Genomic DNA, 23445 nt, shown 5'->3' on the forward strand with positions numbered 1-23445 from the left:
TGCTTTCCCAGGCCATGGCAGAGAGCTGGACAGGAAATGGAGCAGCTGGGTCTTGAACTGGTGCCCATGTGGGATGCTGGTACTTTAGGCCAGGGCATTAAACCACTGTGCCATATCACTGGCCCCAAAACCTCAGGATTTCATTTTTAGGGACACTAATATAAATAGTACTGTGCTTGTAATTTCAAATACTACCTGTTCATTACTAGGAAGTAACTGATTTTTGCCTGTTAACCTTGTGTCTCACTACCTTTCTATAATGCTTATTGCTTCCAAAAGTTTGTTGATCCTTTTAGATTTTCTACTTGGATAATCATATCATCTGTCCAGAGACAATTTTGTTTCTTCCTTCCCAATCAGTATGGCTTTTATTTATTTATTTTTTTGGTTGCATTCACTGAACCTTCTAATACTCTCTTGGAAAGCAGTGTTGAGAAGGAACACCCTTGCCTTCTTGATTTTAGCCAGAGATCTTTAGGGTTTTCAACATTCTAATGTTAGTTGGATTTTTGGTAGACATTCTTTTTCAAGTTGAAGAAGTTCTCCTCTACTCTTATTTTATTCAGCTTTTTTTTTTAATCATAAATGAGTGTTGGATTTTTAAATGCCTTTTCTACATCTATTGATACAATAGTGTGATTTTTCTTTGTTAGCCTGTTGATATGATAGATTACACTATTGATTTTGAAATGTTGAACCAGCCTCATATACCTAGAATAACTACCACTTGATTGTGGTGAATAATTCTTTATTATACACTGTTGGATTCTTTTTTTTTCTTTTTTTTTTTTTTGACAGGCAGAGTGGACAGTGAGAGAGAGAGACAGAGAGAAAGGTCTTCCTTTTGCCGTTGGTTCACCCTCCAATGGCCGCCGTGGCCGGCGCGCTGCGGCCGGCGCACCGCGCTGATCCGGTGGCAGGAGCCAGGAGCCAGGTGCTTTTCCTGGTCTCCCATGGGGTGCAGGGCCCAAGCACCTGGGCCATCCTCCACTGCACTCCGGGCCACAGCAGAGAGCTGGCCTGGAAGAGGGGCAACCGGGACAGAATCCGGTGCCCCAACCGGGACTAGAACGCGGTGTGCCGGCGCCGCAAGGCGGAGGATTAGCCTAGTGAGCCGCGGCGCCGGCTCACTGTTGGATTCTGTTTACTGGTATTTGCTGAGGATTTTGGCCCCTATGTTCATGAGAGATATTTATTTATTTGAAAGAGCAACAGAGAGAGAGGGAGAGACAGAAACAGAGAGATTTGCTATCCATTGGTTCACTCCCCAAATGGCCACAACAACCAGATCTGGGCCAGGCCAGAACCAGATTTGAGGCAGGAACTCCATCCTAATCTCCCACATGGGTGGCAAGGGCCCAAGTGCTTGGCCTGTCTTCTGCTGCCTTCCCAGGTACATTAGCAGGAGGCTGGATTAGAAGCAAATAGCCAGAACTGGAACTGGCACTTTATCACAGTGTAGCGCTGTAGTTTTATTTTTATCTTATTTTATTGGCGCTGCTGGAACAGAATGTCTCAAACTAGATAGTTATAAATAATAGATATTTATTTCTCAGAATTCTAGAGACAAAAAAATCCCGGATCAGGGTGTCATCAGATTCACCATGTGGTGAGGACGTAGATGATGTGTTCTCACTGTGTGCTTGCAAGATAGATGTGGGGAGCAAACCGGACTAGACTGTTACTGGAATTAAGACTTATTCTATGCATCTGCTCTCCCACAATATGGCGCTGGGAGAGAAGTAAACAGCTTCCGCACAGCTGCCTCCAGTTCAACCAATTAACTGTAGGACTTGCTCCTGATTGGAGAGCAGCGTACTCGGCGTGTGGGCAGCCGAGTTGGGATTGGCGGAGGAGGACTATAAAGGAGGAGAGAAACGGCATGCACCGGGAACATCTATGGGGAACAGCTAAGGGAACCCGTGCAGCCCCCGAGAAAGCCGGCCGGCGGTGTGCCGCTCCCCTGCGGAAGTGGGGAATGCGGCCAGGGGGAACTGCCCTTCCACGGAGGTGGAAGGGATAGTAGCCAACCCGGGAAGAACCAGCAGCAAACCCGGGGAGGGCCGAGCAGACGAAAGAACAGCGCAGGGTCCTGTGTTGCTCCTCCACGAAGAGGGGGAGCGACAATAGAAAAGGGAAAATAAACTCCTTAAGGCATCGTTTTTTAAAAGATTTATTTTATTTATTTGAGAGACAGAGTTACAGAGAGAAGCAGAGCCAGAGAGAGAGAGAGAGAGAGAGAGAGAGAGGTCTTCCACCTGCTGGTTCACTCCCCAGATGGCTGCAATGGCCAGAGCTGAGCTAATCTGAATCCAGCAGCCAGGAGCTTCTTCTTGGTCTCCCAGGTGGGTGCAGGGGCCCAAGGGCTTGGGCCATCCTCTACTGCTTTCCCAAGCCACAGCAGGGAGCTGGATGGGAAGTGGAGCAGCCGGGACTCGAACCGGCACCCATATGGGATCCCAGCAAAGCAGGCCGGGGCTTTAACCTGCTGTGCTGCAACACTAACCCCTAAGGGCTCATTTTTAGGGGCACTAATTCCATCAGAGGACTGTGCCCTCATGACATAATCACCTCCCAAATGTCCCATACTTAGTAGCATCACAGTTGGTGTTGGGGAGGGGGACACAAACATTCAGACCACAGGACTTGTAATGTCTTGATCTAGTTTTGGTATGAGGGTAATCCTAGCCTCATAGAATGAGTTAGGAAGTCCAGCTGTCCCATGGTATCCAGGAGTATCAGTTCGATAACCATCCCCTGCCCACCCAGTAGTTACCAAAAAAAAGGTAGAGATGCAATCCAAGATGGCTGACTAGTGTGTAGCCACACTGACTACAGCCACCTTAGGATAAGGAAGGAAGGGAGGGAGGGGGGGGGAGGGAGGGAGGGACGACCACGTTTCCAGGGGTCTGACTCTCAGAAATTTTCAGTGGAGACATAGCAAAAAGAGTGAAGACCCCGTAGGACAGTGAGGAAAGAAGACAGAAATAGGCTGAGACTCAGCATGCTGAGGCCTGCCACGTGGGGCAGCCAGCTGCCAGCTTACCAAGTCAGGATAGGAAGAAGGTGCCACACGCCCTGCCACCTACAGCCTTACCTGAGGGAGAAGTCCATGGTTATCCACTGACTGTAGCTGCAGCTTGAGGAGCTGCCTGGGCTCTGAGCACCTGCTGGGTTCTAAGAAGGATAGCTGCATTCCACACTGTCTCCCTTCCCTCCCCAACCCTGCAGAGTGCCAGGCTTGGCTGTAAAAAGTCGTGCAACTGGTCTCTGCCCCACTGCTACCAGAAGTGAGCAGAGAGAGAGTCAGGGCAACTTGTGGGGCAGAGACAGATCCCCCATCCTGCAACAGTGGAGGTTTGGGACATTTGCCCCTGAGCTATGCTCACTCACTTTACATGAGCCAAAGGGATTTCCCTTAGCTTTTGGGGGCAAGCAACAGCAACAGGCCATAAAAAAAAAACCTCCTTCCACCTGGGAGATCTGGGTAATAACCCCACCATACCCTGCAACACTGAGAGTGTAACAGTCAGTTCTAATTTCCAGTGGAACAAGGGGGCAGCCTCCCTTACCTCTTTCATACCAGGAACATGGCCGTGGCTATCACAGCTGCCAGCGTGACTGACTGAGTTCTGTGGACTGAATACATATCTAGGAAGTCCACATTCATCTCTCAGTCACACTTCTAACCCTAAGAACTGCAGCAGACTAAACCACTGTGTCACTGATACGCACAGCTGACACTGATTAAAACAGAGGAAATCACTCAGGAGCTACACTTCGGGCCTCACCTTGAATCAAAGCCAAAGCAACAAGCCAAGCGATACCTTGCATTCCATCTAAACAGTGAACTATTTTCCAAGAAAACTTAGTCCATAAAGAAGAGACTATTACACTAAATGCATAGTCGTCAACGTAAGGACATGGGAAACAAGAAGCAAGGCAGCATGACACCTCCAGGAGGACACGGCCGTTCCCCAAGATGAGTTAGATCAGGATTGGAAGGAACGCTGTGAAATGCCAGAAGTAGAATTCAAAGTAATGATTGTAAGGAAACTCAGTGCAATACGAGAGAATACAGAGTAAAGAAATGAGGAAATCAATGAATGACACGAATGGAAATATTGCCAAGGAGATGGAAATTGTTAAGAGGAACCAAACAGAAATTTTGGAGATGAACTCTTCAATCCGAGAAGTAAAAAATGTGATTCAGAGCTTTAAAAGCAGAGTAGACCAAATGGAGGATGGAATCTCTGACCTCCAAGACAAGACTTTTGAGGTAACCTAGTCAGACAAAAAGATAAAGAGAAAAGAATTAAAAAGAATGAAACAGTCTACATGAATTTTGGAATACCATTAAATGACCAAATATTCACATTTCAGGTATTCCTGAAGGAGAAGAGAAGGAAAAAGATGTTGAGAACCTGCTAAATGAAATAATAGTTGAAAAATTTCCAGGTCTTAAGACGTAGGACATCCAGATACAGGAAGTAGAATCCATCAAAAAAGGTCTTCTCCAAAGCATATTGTAGTCAAATTGTCAAAAGTTAAGGGCAAAGAATCCAAAAGACAGTAAGAGAAAAGGGTCAAGGTACATATACAGGAAAACCAATTAGGCTAACATCAGATTTCTCAGTAGAAAAACCATTCAGGCCAGAAGATATTGGGATGATTTATTCAAGATTTTTAAAAAAATTTTTCAACCAAGAATATTATACCCAACAACACTGTCTTTTAGAAGTGAAGGAGAGGGCCGGCGCCGCGGCTCACTAGGCTAATCCTCCGCCTAGCGGCGCCGGCACACCGGGTTCTAGTCCCGGTTGGGGCACCGGATTCTGTCCCGGTTGCCCCTCTTGCAGTCCAGCTCTCTGCTGTGGCCAGGGAGTGCAGTGGAGGATGGCCCAGGTGCTTGGGCCCTGCACCCCATGGGAGCCCAGGAGAAGCACCTGGCTCCTGGCTCCTGCCATCGGATCAGCGCGGTGCGCCGGCCGCAGCGCGCTGGCCGCGGCGGCCATTGGAGGGTGAACCAACGGCAAAGGAAGACCTTTCTCTCTGTCTCTCTCTCTCACTGTCCACTCTGCCTGCCAAAAAAAAAAAAAAAAAAAAGTGAAGGAGAGGCCAGTGCTGCAGCTCAATAGGCTAATCCTCCGCCTTGCAGCGCCGGCACACCAGGTTCTAGTCCCGGTCAGGGCGCCGGATTCTGTCCCGGTTGCCCCTCTTCCAGGCCAGCTCTCTGCTGTGGCCAGGGAGTGCAGTGGAGGATGGCCCAAGTGCTTGGGCCCTGCACCCCATGGGAGACCAGGAGAAGCACCTGGCTCCTGCCATCGGATCAGCGCGGTGCGCGGGGCACAGCGTGCCGGCCGCGGCAGCCATTGGAGGGTGAACCAACGGCAAAGGAAGACCTTTCTCTCTGTCTCTCTCTCTCACTGTCCACTCTGCCTGTCAGGAAAAAAAAAAAAAAAAAAAAAAAAAAAAAAGGAGAAATAAGATATTTTTCAGTTAAGCAAAAATGAGAGAATATACCTTCAGCAGACCAGCCACACAAAATCCTGAATCATTGAAAGTAATTAAAAGACTTCCTCAAGGTAAAGTCCAGGAGCTGTTGGATTTACTACTGAATTCCACAAAATATTTAAGAACTAACTCTAGGGCTTTTCATACTATTCCAAAACATTGAGCAGGATGGAACTCTGACAGACTTTCTGTGAGGCCAGCATCACTCTGATACCATAGCCAAACAAAGATACCCCACAAAAAGTTCAGACCTATATCTTGATGAGCAAAGATGCAAAAATTCTCAACAAAATATTAGCAAACTGGCTGTAAAACCACATCAAAAAGATCATACATCAGAATCAAGTGGAATTTATCTTAGAGATGCAAAGGTGGTTAAACATTTGCAAGCCAATAAACATAAATTACATTAACAAAATGAAGAACAAAACCCATATGGTCATCTCAGTAGATGTGGAGAAAGAATTTAATAAGGGGCAACACCATCTCATAATAAGGAGCCTCCACCAGTTAGGTGAGAAGGAGCATACCTCAGACGATAAGTGATAAGAAAAAAGTCTGCATTGTAGTACAGTCACAAATTGTTTTGAATATTTTTGACCTGTGGCTGGTTGGATCTACAAATGTGGAGCCCACAGATACAGAGGGTTTATTGTATTCCCCAACTCCCATGTTTTGAAGGAAACTGTAGAGAGCTGATATAATGTCTTCCCTAGACGTTTGGTAGAATTCAACGGTGAACCTATTTGGGCCTGGTACTTTCTGTTTTTGAGGGTTATTAATAAATTGATTCAATTTGAATTTATCCTTTAATAGACATAAACCTATTTCAGATTGTCTATTTCTTCTTTTGTGAGTTCTAGAAGATTATGTCTTTCAAGCAGATGGTCCATTTCATGTATCAAATTTATGAGTATGGCATTGTTTATAACATTCCGTTAATACCCTTTTAATGTCTGTAGGATCTGTTGTGATCTATAGAGGTGTTCTCTTTTTTATTTCTGGTATTAATAATTTGTACCTTCTCTGTTTTTCTTATTTGGGCTGGCTAGAGGCTTATTGATTTTATTAATGTTTTTAGAGGACTACATTTTTCTTTTGTCTGTTTTCTCTATTGATTTCCTATTTTAAATTTATTTGATTTCTGCTCGGTTATGTTTCTCTTCTTGTACTTACTTTGGATTTAATTTGCTCTTTTTCTTCTAATTTCCTAAAGTAGAAGCTGAGATAATTGATGTTACATCTCTCTTCTGCTCTAATACATGTGCACTCCATGCTTTGTTTCTCCTAAAGCTCTGCGTTGGCTCCACCTCACAAATATAGATACATTGAGTCATGTTCTTGTTGTTTACTCTCCAGGTATTTTGGATTTTCTCAGCTGTCTTTCTGGTATTGATGCCTAGTTCAATTGCATTTTTTGTGTGACAATGCATATTATATAATTCCTGTTCTTTTAAATTTGTTATATTTTATGGTGCAGAATGCAGCCTTAGTGGAAAAGTGTATATAAGCCTAAGAAAGAGTGTGTGTGTTGCTGTGGTTGAATCGTGTGGTGCACAGGCATCAGTGATGTGCGTGGTGGTGAGCTCAGACATGTGGCTGGTTTTCTGCTGCCAGGTCTGCCATCTCTGGTACGAGGGTGTCAGTCTCCACTGCGGTGGTGGGCTCTGGCTTTCTCCCGGGCCCCTCAGTTTTTACCTTCCGTGCTTGAGTGCTCTGCTGCTCGTGCCCACTGAGGACTGTCTGGTCTTGGAGCATCGACTGCTTTATCCTTGTGTGATTCCTCTCTTCATTCCTGACGGCTTGCCTTGCTCTGAAGTCTGCTCTGTCTGAAATTCATACGTGGAGCTACTTTTGCTTTCTATTGGTTAGCATTAACATGGTGTGTCTTTCTGCATCCGTTTAATTTTAATCTGTGGATCTTTATATGTAAAGAGATTTCCTTATAGGTGACGTAGAGTTGTGTGTTGTTTGTTGAGCCACTCTGACAATCTCCTGTTCCTTATTTGGCACATTCATTTAGACTGTTGACCTTTAAGATGTTTATTGATACAGTTGGATTAATATCTACCATATTTGTTACTGTTTCCCATTTGTTGCCCTTATTCTTTGTTCCTATTTTCATATTCCATGCCTTTTATGAATTTTGTGGTTTTAATCAAACATTTTATATGATCCCATTTTCTCTCCTTTCATAGAGTATCAATAAGTTTCTTTACAAGTTGTTTTTACTGGTCATCCTAGAGTTTACAATTTACATTTACAATTAACCCAAGCCTACTCTCAAATAACATTATACGCCTTATAGATAGGGCAAGCACTTCATAATAATAAAATATCCCTAATTCCTATCTCTCCTTTTTGCTTGGAATTTAAAAAAAAAAGACTTTTTCTATTTGAAAGAGTTACAGTAGTGAGAGCTGCAATGGCCAAAACTGGGCCAGGCTGAAACCAGGAGCCACGAACTTCTTATAGGTCTCCCACGTGGGTGGCAGGCCCCTAACACTTGGGCCATCTTCTGCTGCTTTCCCAGGTCATTAGCAGGGAGCTGATCAGAAGTGGAGCAGCTGAGACCTGAACCAGTGTCCATTGGGATGCCAGCATCACAGGTGGCGGCTTTACCCGCTACACCACAACAACAGCCCTCTGGAATTTTTAAATTTAACTATCACTATTGTATTCTCTGTGAGTTTTTTCCTCCCCATGTGAAAAATCAGACAAAAGACAAAAGCAAGCACACAAAAACTTTCTGTATTCTTTCCCCAAGAAGTCTGAAAGAGGAAGTTAATCTTTTTTCTTTGCAAAATGTGTTGGGATGGGCATTTAGCCTTGTGGTTAAGATGCCTGGGTCTCAGCGTTGGAGTATCCAGGCTTGATTCTTGGCTGCAGTTCCTGACTCCAGCTTCTTACTAATGCAGACCCTGGGAGGGGGCAGGTGAGAGCTCAAGTAACTGGGTTCCTGCTACCCACATGGGAGACCTGGATTGTATTCCTGTTGCCTGGCTTTGTTCTGGTCCAGCCATAGCCATTGCAGGCATTTGGATGGGTGGGTGGGAGAGGGGAGAGCTCGCTCTCTCTCTCTGTCTCCCCCTCCATCTATCTGTCCATCTCTTTCTATTTCTGCTTTTCAAAAGAATTATTTTTAATGTATTAAATCTGTCACTGTATTTCCTATCTCAGTTAGCAGCAGTAATGTGCCTCTGGGTGGCCCAGCAGAGTATATGGATGCACAGGTTTTGTTGTAGGGTAAGATGGCCAAAAGTAGAGTTAAGGTATTTTTAGCTTAAATATAATTTTAAACTTAAATATGTATGAATCTGCTTGTCAATGCAGGGAAAACTTCAAGCCCACAGACTCCATCGCTGCTTTTCTTAGCTCTGCTCAGCTGGTTCTTACTGGACCCCAAATCTGGACCTCAGGGTACTTCAAGGCAAACGTCAGTCACAGGCATGAAAGGCGTTTCCAGGAAGTCTCAGCTCTCCGTGATCCTGTGCGTGGTCATGTCAGGAACAGGAAATTATGAGGGTGCCTGAAAGAGTTCATGGAAAATGGGAACAGATTACACAAATTTTCCATACATTTAAAAATAATTTACTAATTTATTGAAGGGCAGAGAGAGAGAAAGGGAGAGAGAGGGAGATCTGTCAGCTGGTTCACTCCCCAGATGGCCCCAAAGGCTGGGGTTGGGCTAGGCTGAAGCCAGGAGTCTAGAACTCTGTCTGGGGCAGGGTCCCAAGCCCTTGAGCCATCTTCCACTTCCTTCCCAGGTGCGTTATCAAGGACCTGGATTGGAAATGGAGCAGTGGGACCTAAAACAGCACTCCGGGCCAGTGCCGGGGCTCAATAGGCTAATCCTCCGCCTGCGGTGCCGGCACCCCAGGTTCTAGTCTTGGTCGGGGCGCCGGATTCTGTCCCGGTTGCCCCTCTTCCAGGCCAGCTCTCTGCTGTGGCCAGGGAGTGCAGTGGAGGATGACCCAAGTGCTTGGGCCCTGCACCCGCATGGGAGACCAGGAGGAAGTACCTGGCTCCGGCCTTCTGATCAGCGCTGGCCGCAGTGCGCCGGCCGTGGCAGCCATTGGAAAGTGAACCATCGGCAAAAGGAAGACCTTTCTCTCTGTGTCTCTCTCACTGTCCACTCTGCCTGTCAAAAAACAAAACAAAACAAAAAAAACAGCACTCCACTATGGGATGTCAGTGTCACCAGCAGACCAGCAGTAGCTTCACCACTGTGTCAGAATGCCAGCCCCTCCATGCACTTGTTAAAAGTCTGTCATATAATCTTAAATCACAAATTAAGAGGCAATAGTGACCTTAGGAATAGTACAAATGATTTGTTCAGAGACCAGAGTAGAAGTTTTTTCAGACTGCCTACTTACTTATTTTACTGCCCAGGGAATGAGGTCTGTATTCCCTCAGCTTTGAATTACAGGTTGGTCCATGGGCCATTTCTGACCTCCAGGTATCTTCTGTGAAAACGTGCTAACATTGCTAACATTCAAAACCTTAAAGATCTCTTGTAAAAATCAAGTTTTTGATTTCCCTGTTAAAACTAGAAGAACCAGCTGGATCGGAATAGTGCAACCCTGTGGACAAGTGGTGGAGTCTGCAGTCCCCGGTTCCCACCATTCACCATGGTCTCTTCCCTTTCCCATCCCACTCATTTCTGATGGCCTGTGGGTCATTGCAGAACTCAGAGCCTTTTTTTTTTTTTTTTTTTTGACAGGCAGAGTGGACAGTGAGAGAGAGAGACAGAGAGAAAGGTCTTCCTTTGCCGTTGGTTCACCCTCCAATGGCCGCCGCGGCCGGCGCACCGCGCTGATCCGATGGCAGGAGCCAGGAGCCAGGTGCTTTTCCTGGTCTCCCATGGGGTGCAGGGCCCAAGTACTTGGGCCATCCTCCACTGCACTCCCTGGCCACAGCAGAGGGCTGGCCTGGAAGAGGGGCAACCGGGACAGAATCCGGCGCCCCGACCGGGACTAGAACCCGGTGTGCCAGCGCCGCAAGGCGGAGGATTAGCCTAGTGAGCTGCGGCGCCGGCCAGAACTCAGAGCCTTTAAGAAGGCTGCTCTGAACCGACTTTCCTCCCTCTCAAAAGCCAGGGGGCGTCCGAGTCAGAACAGCAGGCTACCTTATTCAACTTGGGACATTATTTATAAAGTAGGAGACAGAGTATCTTAGTCCACTGTTGCTGTAACAGGATTCCACAGACTGGGTCATTTATAAAGAAAATAACTTGATTCCTCACAGTTGTTGAGGCTGGGAAGTCCGAGAGCCTGGTGCAGGCGTCCGGCAGGGGCCCCCACAGCGCATGACAGCACAACAGGCAACCACTGCAGGGTCACCGAGGTTTGGAGGGGACGTTCACCCTGCAGCGCAGCAGTAATGCTTCTGTGTAAAGCAGACACGCAAACAAATAAAAACTCCACCTCGGGCAAGCACAGGTCCGTCCCTGGGTAGTTAGTCTCTGGAAGACAACTGAATTTTGCGACTTCAAACACAGTTGCCTTTCTTCATAAAATTTAAAAGCTTTTAGATTTTGTTAGCCTAGCATTAGGCACTTTGAGGACTCAGCAATACCGACAGGCGGCATGGACAGCAGAACGTGAAAACAAAACAAGAGCTGGGGGTGAGAGGCTGGGAACTGGAAAGAGGAGGGGCAGACGGAAGAAGAACTGAAGGAGCAGGAAGTGAGGACTGAGCATCTTGGGTTTCAGCACCCGTCCTTTGAGAGCCGTTTTGTTCTGGGCTGCTACTGTTAATTAATCCAGCAGGTGGAGCTCTGGAATACCAAATAAACTTCAGTCCTTAATTTAAAGAAGTGTGTCGCCTGGCCCTTCTCAGTGCTGAGGGATGCCCAGGGTAGAAAGGCTTCATGGCCAATCACCCTGTATTTGAGACTGTTTATCTTACAAAAATACATAAAATAATCTATCAGAAAGGTGACATTTAGGAGGAAAATTGGGGATGCTGTTTGAGTCGTGTTGTTTTCCATTTTCTTAAACATACAATATCAATTGAAGAAATTCAACAGTGGGGCCAGCATTGTGGCATCCAGTTGCCACATGGGAAGGAAGGCTGTGCCATCAGAGGTGGACCTAGGAGAAGGCCTGTCTGTCCTGACAGAGACTCCAGGCCTCTGCTGGTGTGGCTTGTGGCTCTGCAAGGATCCTCACCTGGGTGCTTGGGTACTTTCGATCTTTAGCAGGGTTGTAACAGGAAGTCTAAAAGGGGAGGTGAAGTGATCCGCAGGAGACAAGTGAAGTGCTCAGTGTTTGTGTGTTTTCAGAGCGCGTGGCTCAGACTGAAAGCCAAATACTCTGATGGAGAAGCTGTTGGGACTGCAAGTTGGCAGTGAGGAGTGCCAGTGGGTACGTGTTACTAGGGATGCCCTTTAAGATAGATACATGTTACTGAGGATGCTAATAGGTCTCCTAGGGAGCCAGCAGCTGGAAATCTGTCTCTCTCAGCCTCTCAATACATAAACATTTCAACTAAATGAGATTTAAAGTATATAGTAACTGTAGAGTACCAGTGAGCACTCATAATCAATGACAAAGGCTAACTTGCTTAGAAATTACCTCTTCGGGCTGGTGCTGTGGCACAGTGGGTTAACACCCTGGCCTGAAGCGCTGGCATCCCATATGGGTGCCGGCTGCTCCACTTCCAATCCAGTTCTCTGCTATGGCCTGGGAAAGCAGTAGAAGGTGGCCCAAGTCGTTGGGCCCCTGCACCTGCGTGGGAAACCCAGAAGAAGTTCTTGGCTCCTGGCTTCGGATCAGTGCAGCTCCGGCCATTGTGGCCATCTGGGGAGTGAACCATCGGATGGAAGACCTCTCTCTCCCTCTCTCTCCCTCTCTCTCCCTCTCTCTCCCTCTTTCTCCCTCTCTCTCCCTCTCTCTCCCTCTGCCTTTCCTCACTCTGTGTAACTCTGACTTTCAAATAAATAAATTAATCTTTTAAAAAAAGAAATTACCTGTTAGAGTATTTTTATGTATCAACCATGAAATGTCAAAACAGAAAAAAGCGCCTGCCTGTTTAGCCCCTGGGTTATCTCGGATATGCCAGAGCCATGTTCCAATCTACTTGACCAGCAGAAAATAGAAGAAATGAAAGCACAACTAAGCCCAAACCCATCCTCCTGCTTAAAAAGAACAACTCGGAAGGTTGATATCAACGTGGGAACTATGTCTTCCCTGTTTATGCTGGCTCAGATCTTCGTGGAAGTGATTGGCTGGTTTAGGGCTTGTAAGGCTAAGAAGTTCAGGCAGCGCTTCACTTCATTTCCTGGTAATTTGCTCCTAGAGATTCCGGTTAGAAATCATGCTCGTCTACTCTTGCTTCCCTTTGAGCTGATTGCATTTAGAATTAGGAAGTTCTAACAGAATGGAGAAGGCTCATCCGCCAAGCATCCAGCACACCCCGGGCTCCATGCTTGGTGCTCTGTGTTTACCGTCCGACAGCACTATACCTATGGGAAACCTGGCAGCCCGAGAAGGGAAGTGACTTATCCCCAGCCACCAACGTCTGTCTGACTCCAGAGACAAAGTTCCTCTCCCAACTCACCTCATCTTTCCAACTCAGCTCAACAAAAGGCCTCAGAGTGCTTGTGTTGGGCACTGCTACAGCCCCCAGGGACATGGCAGCGACACAGACAACAAACCTGCCTTGAAGGGTCCATGTCCTAGAGACTCCCAGATCATCATGTAGGATGAGGAGTATTTAGAATCACTTCAGATATCTTTAAACTGTCTGGGGAGTGACTAAGAAAGGGACGACAAACCATCCGAGTCCTCACTCAGCACGAAACCACAGGCGCTGCTTTTCCTAAGGCTACGAGAACCAGGGCAAGGTTTTATTTTCTGCAATTCAAAAGCATTAAGAAACAGAGCAGTCATGCAAGCATGGAACAGCAATAGAAGGGATCTTACTAATATAAGTGTTCATTTCATGATTTATCTGCTGCTGGTACCACTTTACAGTTCCATACTGGCCTTATCTGCCAGTAGATACCAGGGCCCCTCTTGCTACTTAGTTCTTGCATCGTGTAATGAAAAGTCATGTTCTCCGTTCCACAGACATTCCATGTAGCTGCACAAGCAACTCTTACTCCGTCTTTCCCTCAGCTTTCAAACTTCCACGGCTTTGGAGAAGAGCTGAGAGTAGCCCAAATTAAAAAGGAAATTGGACTTAGCAAACCGTTTCTAAGACTTTCCAAAGTGTATTTATGTAATTGAGCAGTGTAGAGTTATTTTGGAACATCAAGCAGAAACTTTCTTTTGCACACATAATCTTTTTCTTTTTAAATAGAGAATAAAAATCAACTAGGGATTATTGTCTTGAGGATCTTGGTATCGTACTAACTGAAAGATTCAGGTAGGTATCAACACCAAAACAATTTCAGGAAACTCTGCTTTTACCCTTTATTAATAAGAGGTCTTGCATTGGGATGAGAACATTAGCAATTTTGAGTGTATCCTTATACTGTGAACATTTTGACCAGGCCAATATGATACTGCCTTCTTACTCCTTGTTTAGTCCATGCCCAGGTGCCTCCTAAACAATATAGATTTGGGAACCACCTGGAGCTACCTTTTTTCTTTTGTAGTTGTACTGGTCTATTAAAAAACCTAGATGCTTTCTTCCTATGCAAAGGAATAATCTAGACATTTAGATACTGAGACCCCTGCCCTTAGTGAGGTGGAAATAAAGAGTTCTCTGCTCTGCTCTCAGCTCAGCTGCCTCGCCACTCAGGATCCCTCCAACACCCCGTTCCCTCCCCCAACACATACATGAGCACACTAGCGCAGGGACCAGATTTATAACTATGAATGCAAGTTACTACCCTAGATTTCTGCTTTTTGGGCATAAAAAGGGGATTCCACTATGCACAAGGAAGAGAAGACAGTGGGAAAAGAGAAGTAGAGAATGTTCACAACCTCTCATTATGAAGAGGCACAGAGAGTGGCAGAAACCAGGCCAATGAAAGGGAGGGAAGAAACCAGCCTGAAGTGTTGGAATTGTGACTGCAAAATCGCTATGGCTTACTGTAAACCTTCCTGTCTTCCCAGCAGTCACTGTCACTGCCTCACACAGCACTAGAAACCTTGCATTCTGGTAATTTAAAACTTTGTAAAAGAAACACTTCCTATATCTAATTATTCTTTTCCTTTGAATGAAAAAGAATCTTTTAAAAATATTTGATTTATTTATTTGAGAGGTAGAGTTATAGACAATGAGAGTAAGAGACAGATAGAAAGGTCTTCCTTCCATTGGTTCACTCCCCAAAAGGCTGCAATGGCTGGGGAGCTGCACTGGTCTGAAGCCAGGAGCCAGGAGCTTCTTCCAAGTCTCTCATGTGGGTAGTAGGGGCCCAAGGACTTGGGCCATCTTCTACTGCTTTCCCAGGCCATAGCAGAGAGCTGGATCAGAAGAGGAGCAGCTGGGACTTGAACTGGTGCCCATATGGGATGCCGGCACTGCAGGCAGTGGCTTTACCCGCTATGCTACAATGATGACCCTGAAACTGGCTTTTTAAAAGTCTCCCCTTGGGGCCAGCGCTGTGGTGTAGCAGGTAAAGCCACCACCTGTGGTGCCAGCATCCCATATAGGTCCTGGCTGCTCCACTTCTGATCCACCTCCCTGCTGATGTGCTTCTGGCTCCTGGCTTCTGATCAGTCCAGCTCCAGCCACTGCTGGCTGCCATTTGGGGAATGAATGAGCATATGAAAAATCTCTCAAATAATAAAAAAAAGTCCACCCTTATTGTATCTCCTGTCCTTTACACTGATTTTTTAAGTTCCAATTAAGCAAAATTTGAAATAACACTAACATCTTGTCATCACAAGTGATCTAATTGTTTCCCACGTGCACTGTTCAAGGAAAACAAGTGTTCTGATATTTTTATTTATTTATTTATTTATTTATTTATTTTTTGACAGGCAGAGTGGACAGTGAGAGAGAGAGACAGAGAGAAAGGTCCTCCTTTGCCGTTGGTTCACCCTCCAATGGCCGCCGCGGCCGGCGCACCGCGCTGATCCAATGGCAGGAGCCAGGAGCCAGGTGCTTTTCCTGGTCTCCCATGGGGTGCAGGGCCCAAGCACTTGGGCCATCCTCCACTGCACTCCCTGGCCACAGCAGAGAGCTGGCCTGGAAGAGGGGCAACCGGGACAGAATCCGGTGCCCCGACTGGGACTAGAACCCGGTGTGCCGGCGCTGCAAGGCGGAGGATTAGCCTAGTGAGCCGCGGCGCCAGCCGTGTTCTGATATTTTTTAAGAGAAAAATGGTGACACATGCAGCTTGCAGTGAACTGCAAAGCTGTTAATGGTTTGGGGTTCTGGAGGACATCAGGACACAATGGTTTGGGCAAGTTTAAGCATCCTATTTCAACTTCTAGCATTTTGGTCCATTTCCCAAGTAGCTATTGCTATTTTGGGAGAGCAGAATAAAGTTTTGGAGATAAAATCTGGATTGAAAAACAGTTTTACAGAACCCTGAACCTGATGAGATGCTGATGAGTGAAGTATTTCTGTATCATAATTGGGGATATTCTCTACAAAATGTAGATTTTCATAGCTACCCATCTTAATAGAGTGATACATTAGCAAAGTTTCTATTGAATTATGTTTTATTACTACTCAGAATTTTAAGGGCTTGGGTTTTAAGAATTTAATATAAAACCACATGAGGCTAAGTTTTAGGAAAATGGAATCCATTCTTCATAACAGGAAAAGAATTTTGGCGGTACAAGCATGGAAAATAAAAAGTCATTCAGATAGACTTCCTCAAGGGCTCATTTTAGCATGAAAAAGAGTTGCAGAAATATAGTATAAAGGTGTAATAAGAAAGTATTAAGTTGCTTTGTAAATGTATACAGGTAACAGTTAGTGGGTATGCTAATCGGTATCCCTGGTGACATATCATGATGGGCATCTTGAGTGATGTGGGTCCCAATGGACATCCCTAGTAACATGCATCCCAGTGGGTGTCCCTAGAGACATGTGTCCCAATGGACGTCCCTAGTGTCGTGCACCTTAGTGGGCATCCCTAGTGACGTGTATTCTAACGGGCTTCCCTATTGACATGTGTCCCAATGGGCATGTCTTGTGACATGCACCCTAATGATGTCCCTAGTGACTTGTATTCTAATGGGCTTCCCTAGTGACGTGTATTCTAATGGACATCCCCAATGACTTGTATTCTAATGGGGTCCCTAGTGATGTGTATTCTAATGGACATCCCCAATGACTTGTATTCTAATGGGGTCCCTAGTGACGTGTATTCTAATGGGCTTCCCTAGTGAGGTGTATTCTAACGGGCTTCCCTAGTGACATGCGTCCCAATGGGCGTGTCTTGTGACATGCACCCTAATGGGCTTCCCTAGTGACATGTATTCTAATGGACATCCCCAATGACTTGTATTCTAATGGGCTTCCCTAGTGATGTGTATTCTAATGGACATCCCTAGTAACGTGCACCCTAAGGGACGTCCCTAGTGACATGCATCCTAAGGCGCATTCCTGAAAGAGACAGAGATCTCCCACCTGATGGTTCACTCCTCAAGTGTCTGCAATAGCAAGGGCTGGACCAGCTCAAAACTAGGAGCTGAGAATTCTGTCTGGATCTTCAGTGTGGGTGGCAGGGACCCAACTACTTGAACCATCATGCGCTGCCTCCCAGAATGCACATTGGTAGGAAGCTGGAATTGAGCAGGGGGCCAGGACTTGAACCCAGGCCTCCAAATTGTGATTTGGGATCTTAAGTAATGGCTTAACCATTAACCAAATGCTTACCCCCTTCATTTTTTTCATAACTACTGTTGATGGCCTAGTTTGTTCATTTTAGTGCTGTGAGAAACAAAAGATAAAAATATAGAGATAAAAGATAAAGATTACAAAGAAGTTGAGAGTGTAGGCTGTATTCTCAGAGACAAAATGAAAATGGGTTTACTATACATGTTCATAAAATGGCTTGCATAAATAAAGGTGCAGAATAAGTAGTAATTATAATTCAGTTTCCCACAGTCAACCATGATCCAAAAACATTAACTGTAAAATTCTGAAATTTGCCACATTCACATAATTTTACTATAGTATATTATTACAATTGTTCTATTTTGTTATTAATTATTATGATGATCTCTTATGGTGCCTAATTTGCCAGTTAAACTTTATCATGATATGGATAGGGAGAAAGTTAGTGTGTGTAGGGTTTGATGCTACCAGGGCATTCACTGGACTATTGGGAAATATCCCCTTGGATAGGGGTGAGTGCTGTACATTACACATCTGGGACGCACCACTGGAGAATGTAATGTCCTTGTGCATGACTGTGATGGGCGCTTTGTGTTGTTTTAGAGTATAGAATGATCAGAAATAAGCTGCTTACTTCACAGGCTGCTCAGCAGGGAGCAAGTTGCCAACAGGGCCAAAAGCAACTAATGTGTGTAAAGAACAGTACCTTCTCAGGAGGAACCAGAGGTTAGAATCAGCATGTGTCCATGTGATGTGGACAATTCTGTGCTGCTATGGGCCCACAATGCTGTCCAAGGACACAGATCCAGGGAGCCTGGGAAGGCAGGGTTGGTTCTCTGCACGGCTAGTGACAGGGTCTTTGGTATCAAGGTGAAGGTGACCTTAACCATAGGACGTGCTAGGATGTGGAAGAAAGAAGGGCAGGATCGAGTCTGGCTGGGCTGTGAGCTGGGGAAATTTAAGGGACTAAAGGCTGGACCCCTTCCAGAGAGATGCTGGAAGTCCAAATCGCTAGGCCTACGAAGGCATAGCAAGCGTTTATTTAATACCTTCCTAAATGTCAAAAGCCCTAGGGATCATTAGGGCGCTTGTTAAACACCTGCTGCCAGGCCCTGCCCCAGGTCTCCTGCAGCGGTCTTTAGGAGCAGTGCTGGGGGTGGTGTTTCCCACTAGTGCTCCATTGACTCTTGATAACTAGGTGAGTTTAGGAAACACAGCTTTAATTCAGCCCAGTCTGATGTCAGGATTCAAGTTCTCTCACTCACCAGGCAGGGCAAGGCTGCGAAGCAGTGATTTTTGGATTCAGGGGGCTGTGGAAGTAAAACAGGAAAGGATCCTGGAAACAAGAGACAGCCTTGCGAAAGGAGACTGTCACTTTCTCCAAGTGGGAATTCGGGCTACAGGAAGAGGAACTGTTTGAAGCAGGGCTGTAGCAGTTGTGGAAAACTGGAAGAGATCCCGAGGATTGCACTGAGTCAGGCACTGGGCCACAGGAGGGTGTGGTGGTCCAGCTCCCCAGCCCTCCTGATGCAAGCAGAAGACTTCAGCATGTGTGGAGTCTTTGTCTTAATGGCCGGACGAAGCCCTGGACGGAGGTGCACCCTTATGAGTGAGGAGCAGGCGGCGTCTCTTCTGAGAAGGGTGTTGTTAGTGGGTGACAGCCGCTGTGGCACAGGGCAGGTCCCTAGCACACTAGAACTCACAGGGGGCTGCACAGGCATGCTTTCTGTGGGTCCAGATGCTCCGGGGCTGGGTGTCGGTCACCTCCTGAGTCCAGTAGAGTCGGGGTGGGGGTGAGCATGTGCCAGACGCCCACAAGGGGAAGGAGAATTGGAAGGATCTGGGCAAAGCTGGGGAGCCCAGGAGACCCTTCCCACAGGACAGCCTTGGTCCTCAGCAGCCTGGGAGGATTCTGGAAGCTGATCCTTTCCACCAGGTGAGGTTAGAGTAGGCAGGTGGCAGGGGTGGGGTGGGGAGAGGGAGGGGCTGGAGTAAGAGGGGAGGAAGTGATTAGTGGGTTTTGTTGGGCCAAGAGTAGGTATTGAATAAACTAGGAAGTAATGCATTTTGACTTTGTAGAATGAACAACAGGAATTACAGCTACTTTTAAAGAATTCAGGTGGCAGTCTGGAGAAGTTTCTAAATGCTGCTAAATTTGTTTTCCTCTCTCAACAGGAATCTCCCATTATTCTCTTCATGGCCAAAAGGGAAGATAGACTTTCTGGTTGATTGTTCCCTACGCCGATACTACAGGTTATATTGTTATATTTTGTACCCTAAGTTCCTATTTCAGAGGCAGTTAGTAAACACCTGAGCGAAGTGTGTGAAATGAATTGGAACTCTTGGCTGTCTTCACCTTTCAGAACGCCCTCTGCGCCTCACGCTCCTACCTGCTGCTTGGAACCGTGTCAGTCACGTGTCCCACGCAACCTCTCCCAATTACTCCGTCCGTGTGACTGCCGTGTCCATCAAACCCGTAGTACCTTGTTTGTAAGTCCCTTAGGACCCTTGCTAGTTACATTCTTCTTTTTCTTCCTCAACAACATTTAATTACTTATTTATATCTCTCCTTAGTCCATAAAGGAAACCTAGAGAAGGAGGAGAAAGTGGTAATGAGAGGAGAATAAATACAGGACTATAAGGTGAAGCCAAGTTAAAAACATTTACTAGGTCCTTGCCATGTCCCTTGTGCCTGGCACTGTCTTCCAGGCTGGAAGGCAGACCCCAGTGGGGCCAGAGCTTTGGCTTAGGGCCAGCTCAGCTCTGGGACTTGAGTGGGGCCAAGCTTTGGCTTAGGGCCAGCTCAGCTCTGGGATGTGAGTGGGGACCAGAGCTTTGGCTTAGGGCCAGTTCAGCTCTGGGACGTGAGTGGGGCCAAGCTTTGGCTTAGGGCCAGTTCAGCTCTGGGACTTGAGTGGGGCCAAGCTTTGGCTTAGGGCCAGTTCAGCTCTGGGACGAGAGTGGGGCCAAGCTTTGGCTTAGGGCCAGTTCAGCTCTGGGACGTGTGGGGACCCGCTCGGCCGCAGCAGGGTTCCCGCGTTCATGACTCAGCCGCTCTTCCCTCATCTGTGCACACAGTCACCGTTGCTCAGCACTGTTAGTCTGGAGGAATCAGGCAGCAGTGTAGTCTCGATGGTGCTGTGGTCTTATCAAAGAACTGCAGCTCCATCGCTGCCTTGGGAGCTCTTCTCTGAGCCTCTTTTCAGGTTTAGGGGCTTCTGCACCGAGGCCGTAAAGGCTTGTATGCCGGGGACTTCTGTGCAGCCTGTGTGAATTCACTCTACTTTGTAAATAATAGCTAAGCAAATGAATCTCTGGTAGGTTTTTCATCAAGTGACAGCTGTCTCTGTAAAGGAAACCTCCTTTTTATGTGGCTTTCTCCTCTATTGGCTAGCGGCAGCAAACAAGGAAATGACCCATCATTTTCCAAATGTTGTGGGAGTAACCAGTGGCACCGACATAATCACTCATGGCTCCAGGGAACACTGTGGATAGAATGTTATGACTACAAACATGTGGAAATGTAGGTTATTACCATGGCAACACAGAAAGCTATAGATGTTCCGAAATCACTACCTAATTTCTATACTTTGACCAAAGTAATTATAAGGAAAGTCCTTTCTAGGCCATTTTTATTTATTTATTTTTATTTATTTGAAAGGCAGAGAGAGAGAGAGAGAGAGAGAAAGAAGGAGAGAGAGAAGGACAGACCGAGATCTCCTGGCTGCTGGTTCACTCCCCAGATGCCTGCAACAGCCTGGGCTAGGCCATTCTGAAGCCAGGAAGCTGGAATCAGAAGTGGAGTCAGGAGTCAAACACCATTTTTAAAGCAAAACATCTGCATTAGGAAAGTTTAAGATGTTTTTGATCTAGCAAAAGATTCTGGTTGGGATCCACGCATCACATTTTGGATTGCCTCAGTTCAAGTCCCTGCTCTTCTGATTCCAGCCTCCTGTTAATGCACACCATGGGAGGCAGTACAGGTAGCTGGGTTCCTGCTACCCACGTGGGAAACTTGGACTGAGTTTCTGGCTCCTAAGTACTTTAGGGGAGTGAACTAGTAGAAGACAGTTCTCTGTCTCAGTCCCTCTCTCTTTCTCTGCCTCTCAAAGAAATAAAATAATAAATTATAATTTTTTTAAGTTTTTGAAAAATCTTACATACATTTACTCTAATTTTCAACTTATATCTATGCATGAAGCAAGAATAAGAAAAACTGTAAATTCAGTATAGTTTAGTTTTCATTACAACTGACCTTTGAAATGGTATTTTTTATTATAACAACTATCATCTCAGATAATAACTAGTAATTAGAACTTTTCTCACAGGACTTAGTTCTTAAAAATGCTGAATTTTGCTGCTCTATTTTCAAAATTATATAAGTTAGTAATCTACAATTATAAGTATAAGTGCTCCTCCATGAATTATAGTTTCACTCCCGTGGAAGCTCCAAGAAATGTTAATTTCCTTGATCTTTTCTCTTCCATTATATAATAAAGTCAGTTAGCAAGGGACTGAATGCTTTAACTCAGAAAGAAGATATTGGACTCTGTTCTGCCGAAGAGCGTAAGAAACCATTATGTACATCAGGGGTTCTGCCATCATCACCTGAGGGCTTTTCCTTAAGGCAAGGTTGCAGCTGGTACAGTGTGGGTGGTGGACTTGGAGACGTGGGGTCAGCCTGTGATCCCAGAGCAGACGAGGTCTAGTCAGGAAGACATTAGGTGACTGCTTGTCTGAGGGAAATAATCTAGGAGTCTGGGAGCAAATGCTAGGCAGAGCCGAATAAATCTGCAAGGCAGGGAAGGTGTTTGGCACAGCAGTGAAGTCACCGCTTGGGACTTCTGCATCCCACACTGGAATGCCTGGTTAGATTCCTGCACATTCTGCTTCTGACCCAACTTCTGTTGCTGCACGCCCTAGATGCCGCAGACAATGGCTCAAATACTTGGGTCCCTGCCATGCACATGAGAGGCTCACATGGAATTTCAGGCTCCTGGTTTTGGCCTGGCCCAGCTTTGGCTGTTGCAGGATTTTGGGGAGTGAACCAGCAATCAGAAGATATTTCTCGCCCTCCCCCCAAATAAAGTAAAAATAAGAAAATAACAAAACATTTTAAAATTTGCAAAAGGTAGCTTTCTTGCTTTAGGCAGATATTCATTCAATCCCAAGTCATGTTTCCCAAGCTTTTCTGACCACAATCATATACAAGCAATATATATCAATATCATGGCCCGACATATATTCCTAATGGTGTCAGACTTTCAGAAAGAATCGTGCCCTTCCTATGGGTGAGGCTCTTGGGTGTTTTCAGTTTCTTTTGTTAGCAGTTGTTGATAGGAGACTTACTATACTGGTTTTCTGAAAGAAATCCAAAGCTTAAAATATATTGTTCTGGAGACTGGGGAGATGGGTTGAATAAAGCAAAATAATAACAACAACAACAGCAGCAACAATAAGGGAAAGCCTGGTTTTTATTTCAGGGAGATTTAAAGCTCCTTAAAAGTTAAGGTATAACTCAGGAAACATCAGAATTGCACTTTAAAGTAAGTAAGTAAATCTATAAAGCAAATTAACAGGCAAAGCAATATTAATCCAAATTAGTTAGAGAGGTTGGTTCAGATGTGAACGGGGAATAGGGTCAGTGGCGGGAGGTTTCCTAAACAAATAAGTGTAAGCCAGCGTTGATTGGTGGAGTTAGTGGTTCTGGGTTTGAGGTGCAGAGTGTGTGTAGTGCACAAGATGCAGCAATTCTCTTAAGAGAGAAGAGGCAGGTGGAAGCTCTCAAAACTTTAGACTCAGCCTCATAAAGTCCTGAGAAGAGAACTACCCTTAGGCATGTGCAGGGTACTTCTGAACGTTTGTGGGAAAGTGGAATTGAAAGATCAGTTTATTTCAGTGCAAAATTTCCTTAATCCGTGCATAGTTGTTTTTTTTTTTTTGTAATAAACATTTCCACCAACTTTTTGAAGACCCCTTGCAAGTGAGAGTATGATGGTATTGAAGGATTATTCTAGGGACTTGGCTGAGAGAGGATGTGTTGTCATCATATTTATACCAGAACATTATTGTAACATGGGGAGCGTGAGAAACCTGAGCTAATGTCACAGAAGTGAGAATACAAGAGGGAAGGTCTCGGAGGCTCGAGGATGCACTGGGCACCTGTAGGTCAGTTTTGAG

At 45.8% G+C, this 23445-nt stretch overlaps 1 protein-coding gene across 1 annotated transcript in view; it reads left to right on the plus strand.

Moving 5' to 3' along the window:
• The window catches only part of LOC103350800 (cyclic nucleotide-binding domain-containing protein 2), a 115068-nt gene that overhangs the window by 76709 nt on the left and 14914 nt on the right, over nt 1-23445 (plus strand). Inside the window, exon 10 of the mRNA XM_051820266.3 lies at nt 19441-19518. Within this exon, the coding sequence (XP_051676226.2) occupies nt 19441-19518 (78 nt within the window). The remainder of the gene's footprint in view (nt 1-19440; nt 19519-23445) is intronic.

The sequence above is a fragment of the Oryctolagus cuniculus genome, chromosome 8 (assembly GCF_051225735.1).
Source record: "Oryctolagus cuniculus isolate XC-2025 breed Fujian yellow rabbit chromosome 8, ASM5122573v1, whole genome shotgun sequence".
Taxonomy (NCBI): Eukaryota; Metazoa; Chordata; class Mammalia; order Lagomorpha; family Leporidae; genus Oryctolagus; species Oryctolagus cuniculus.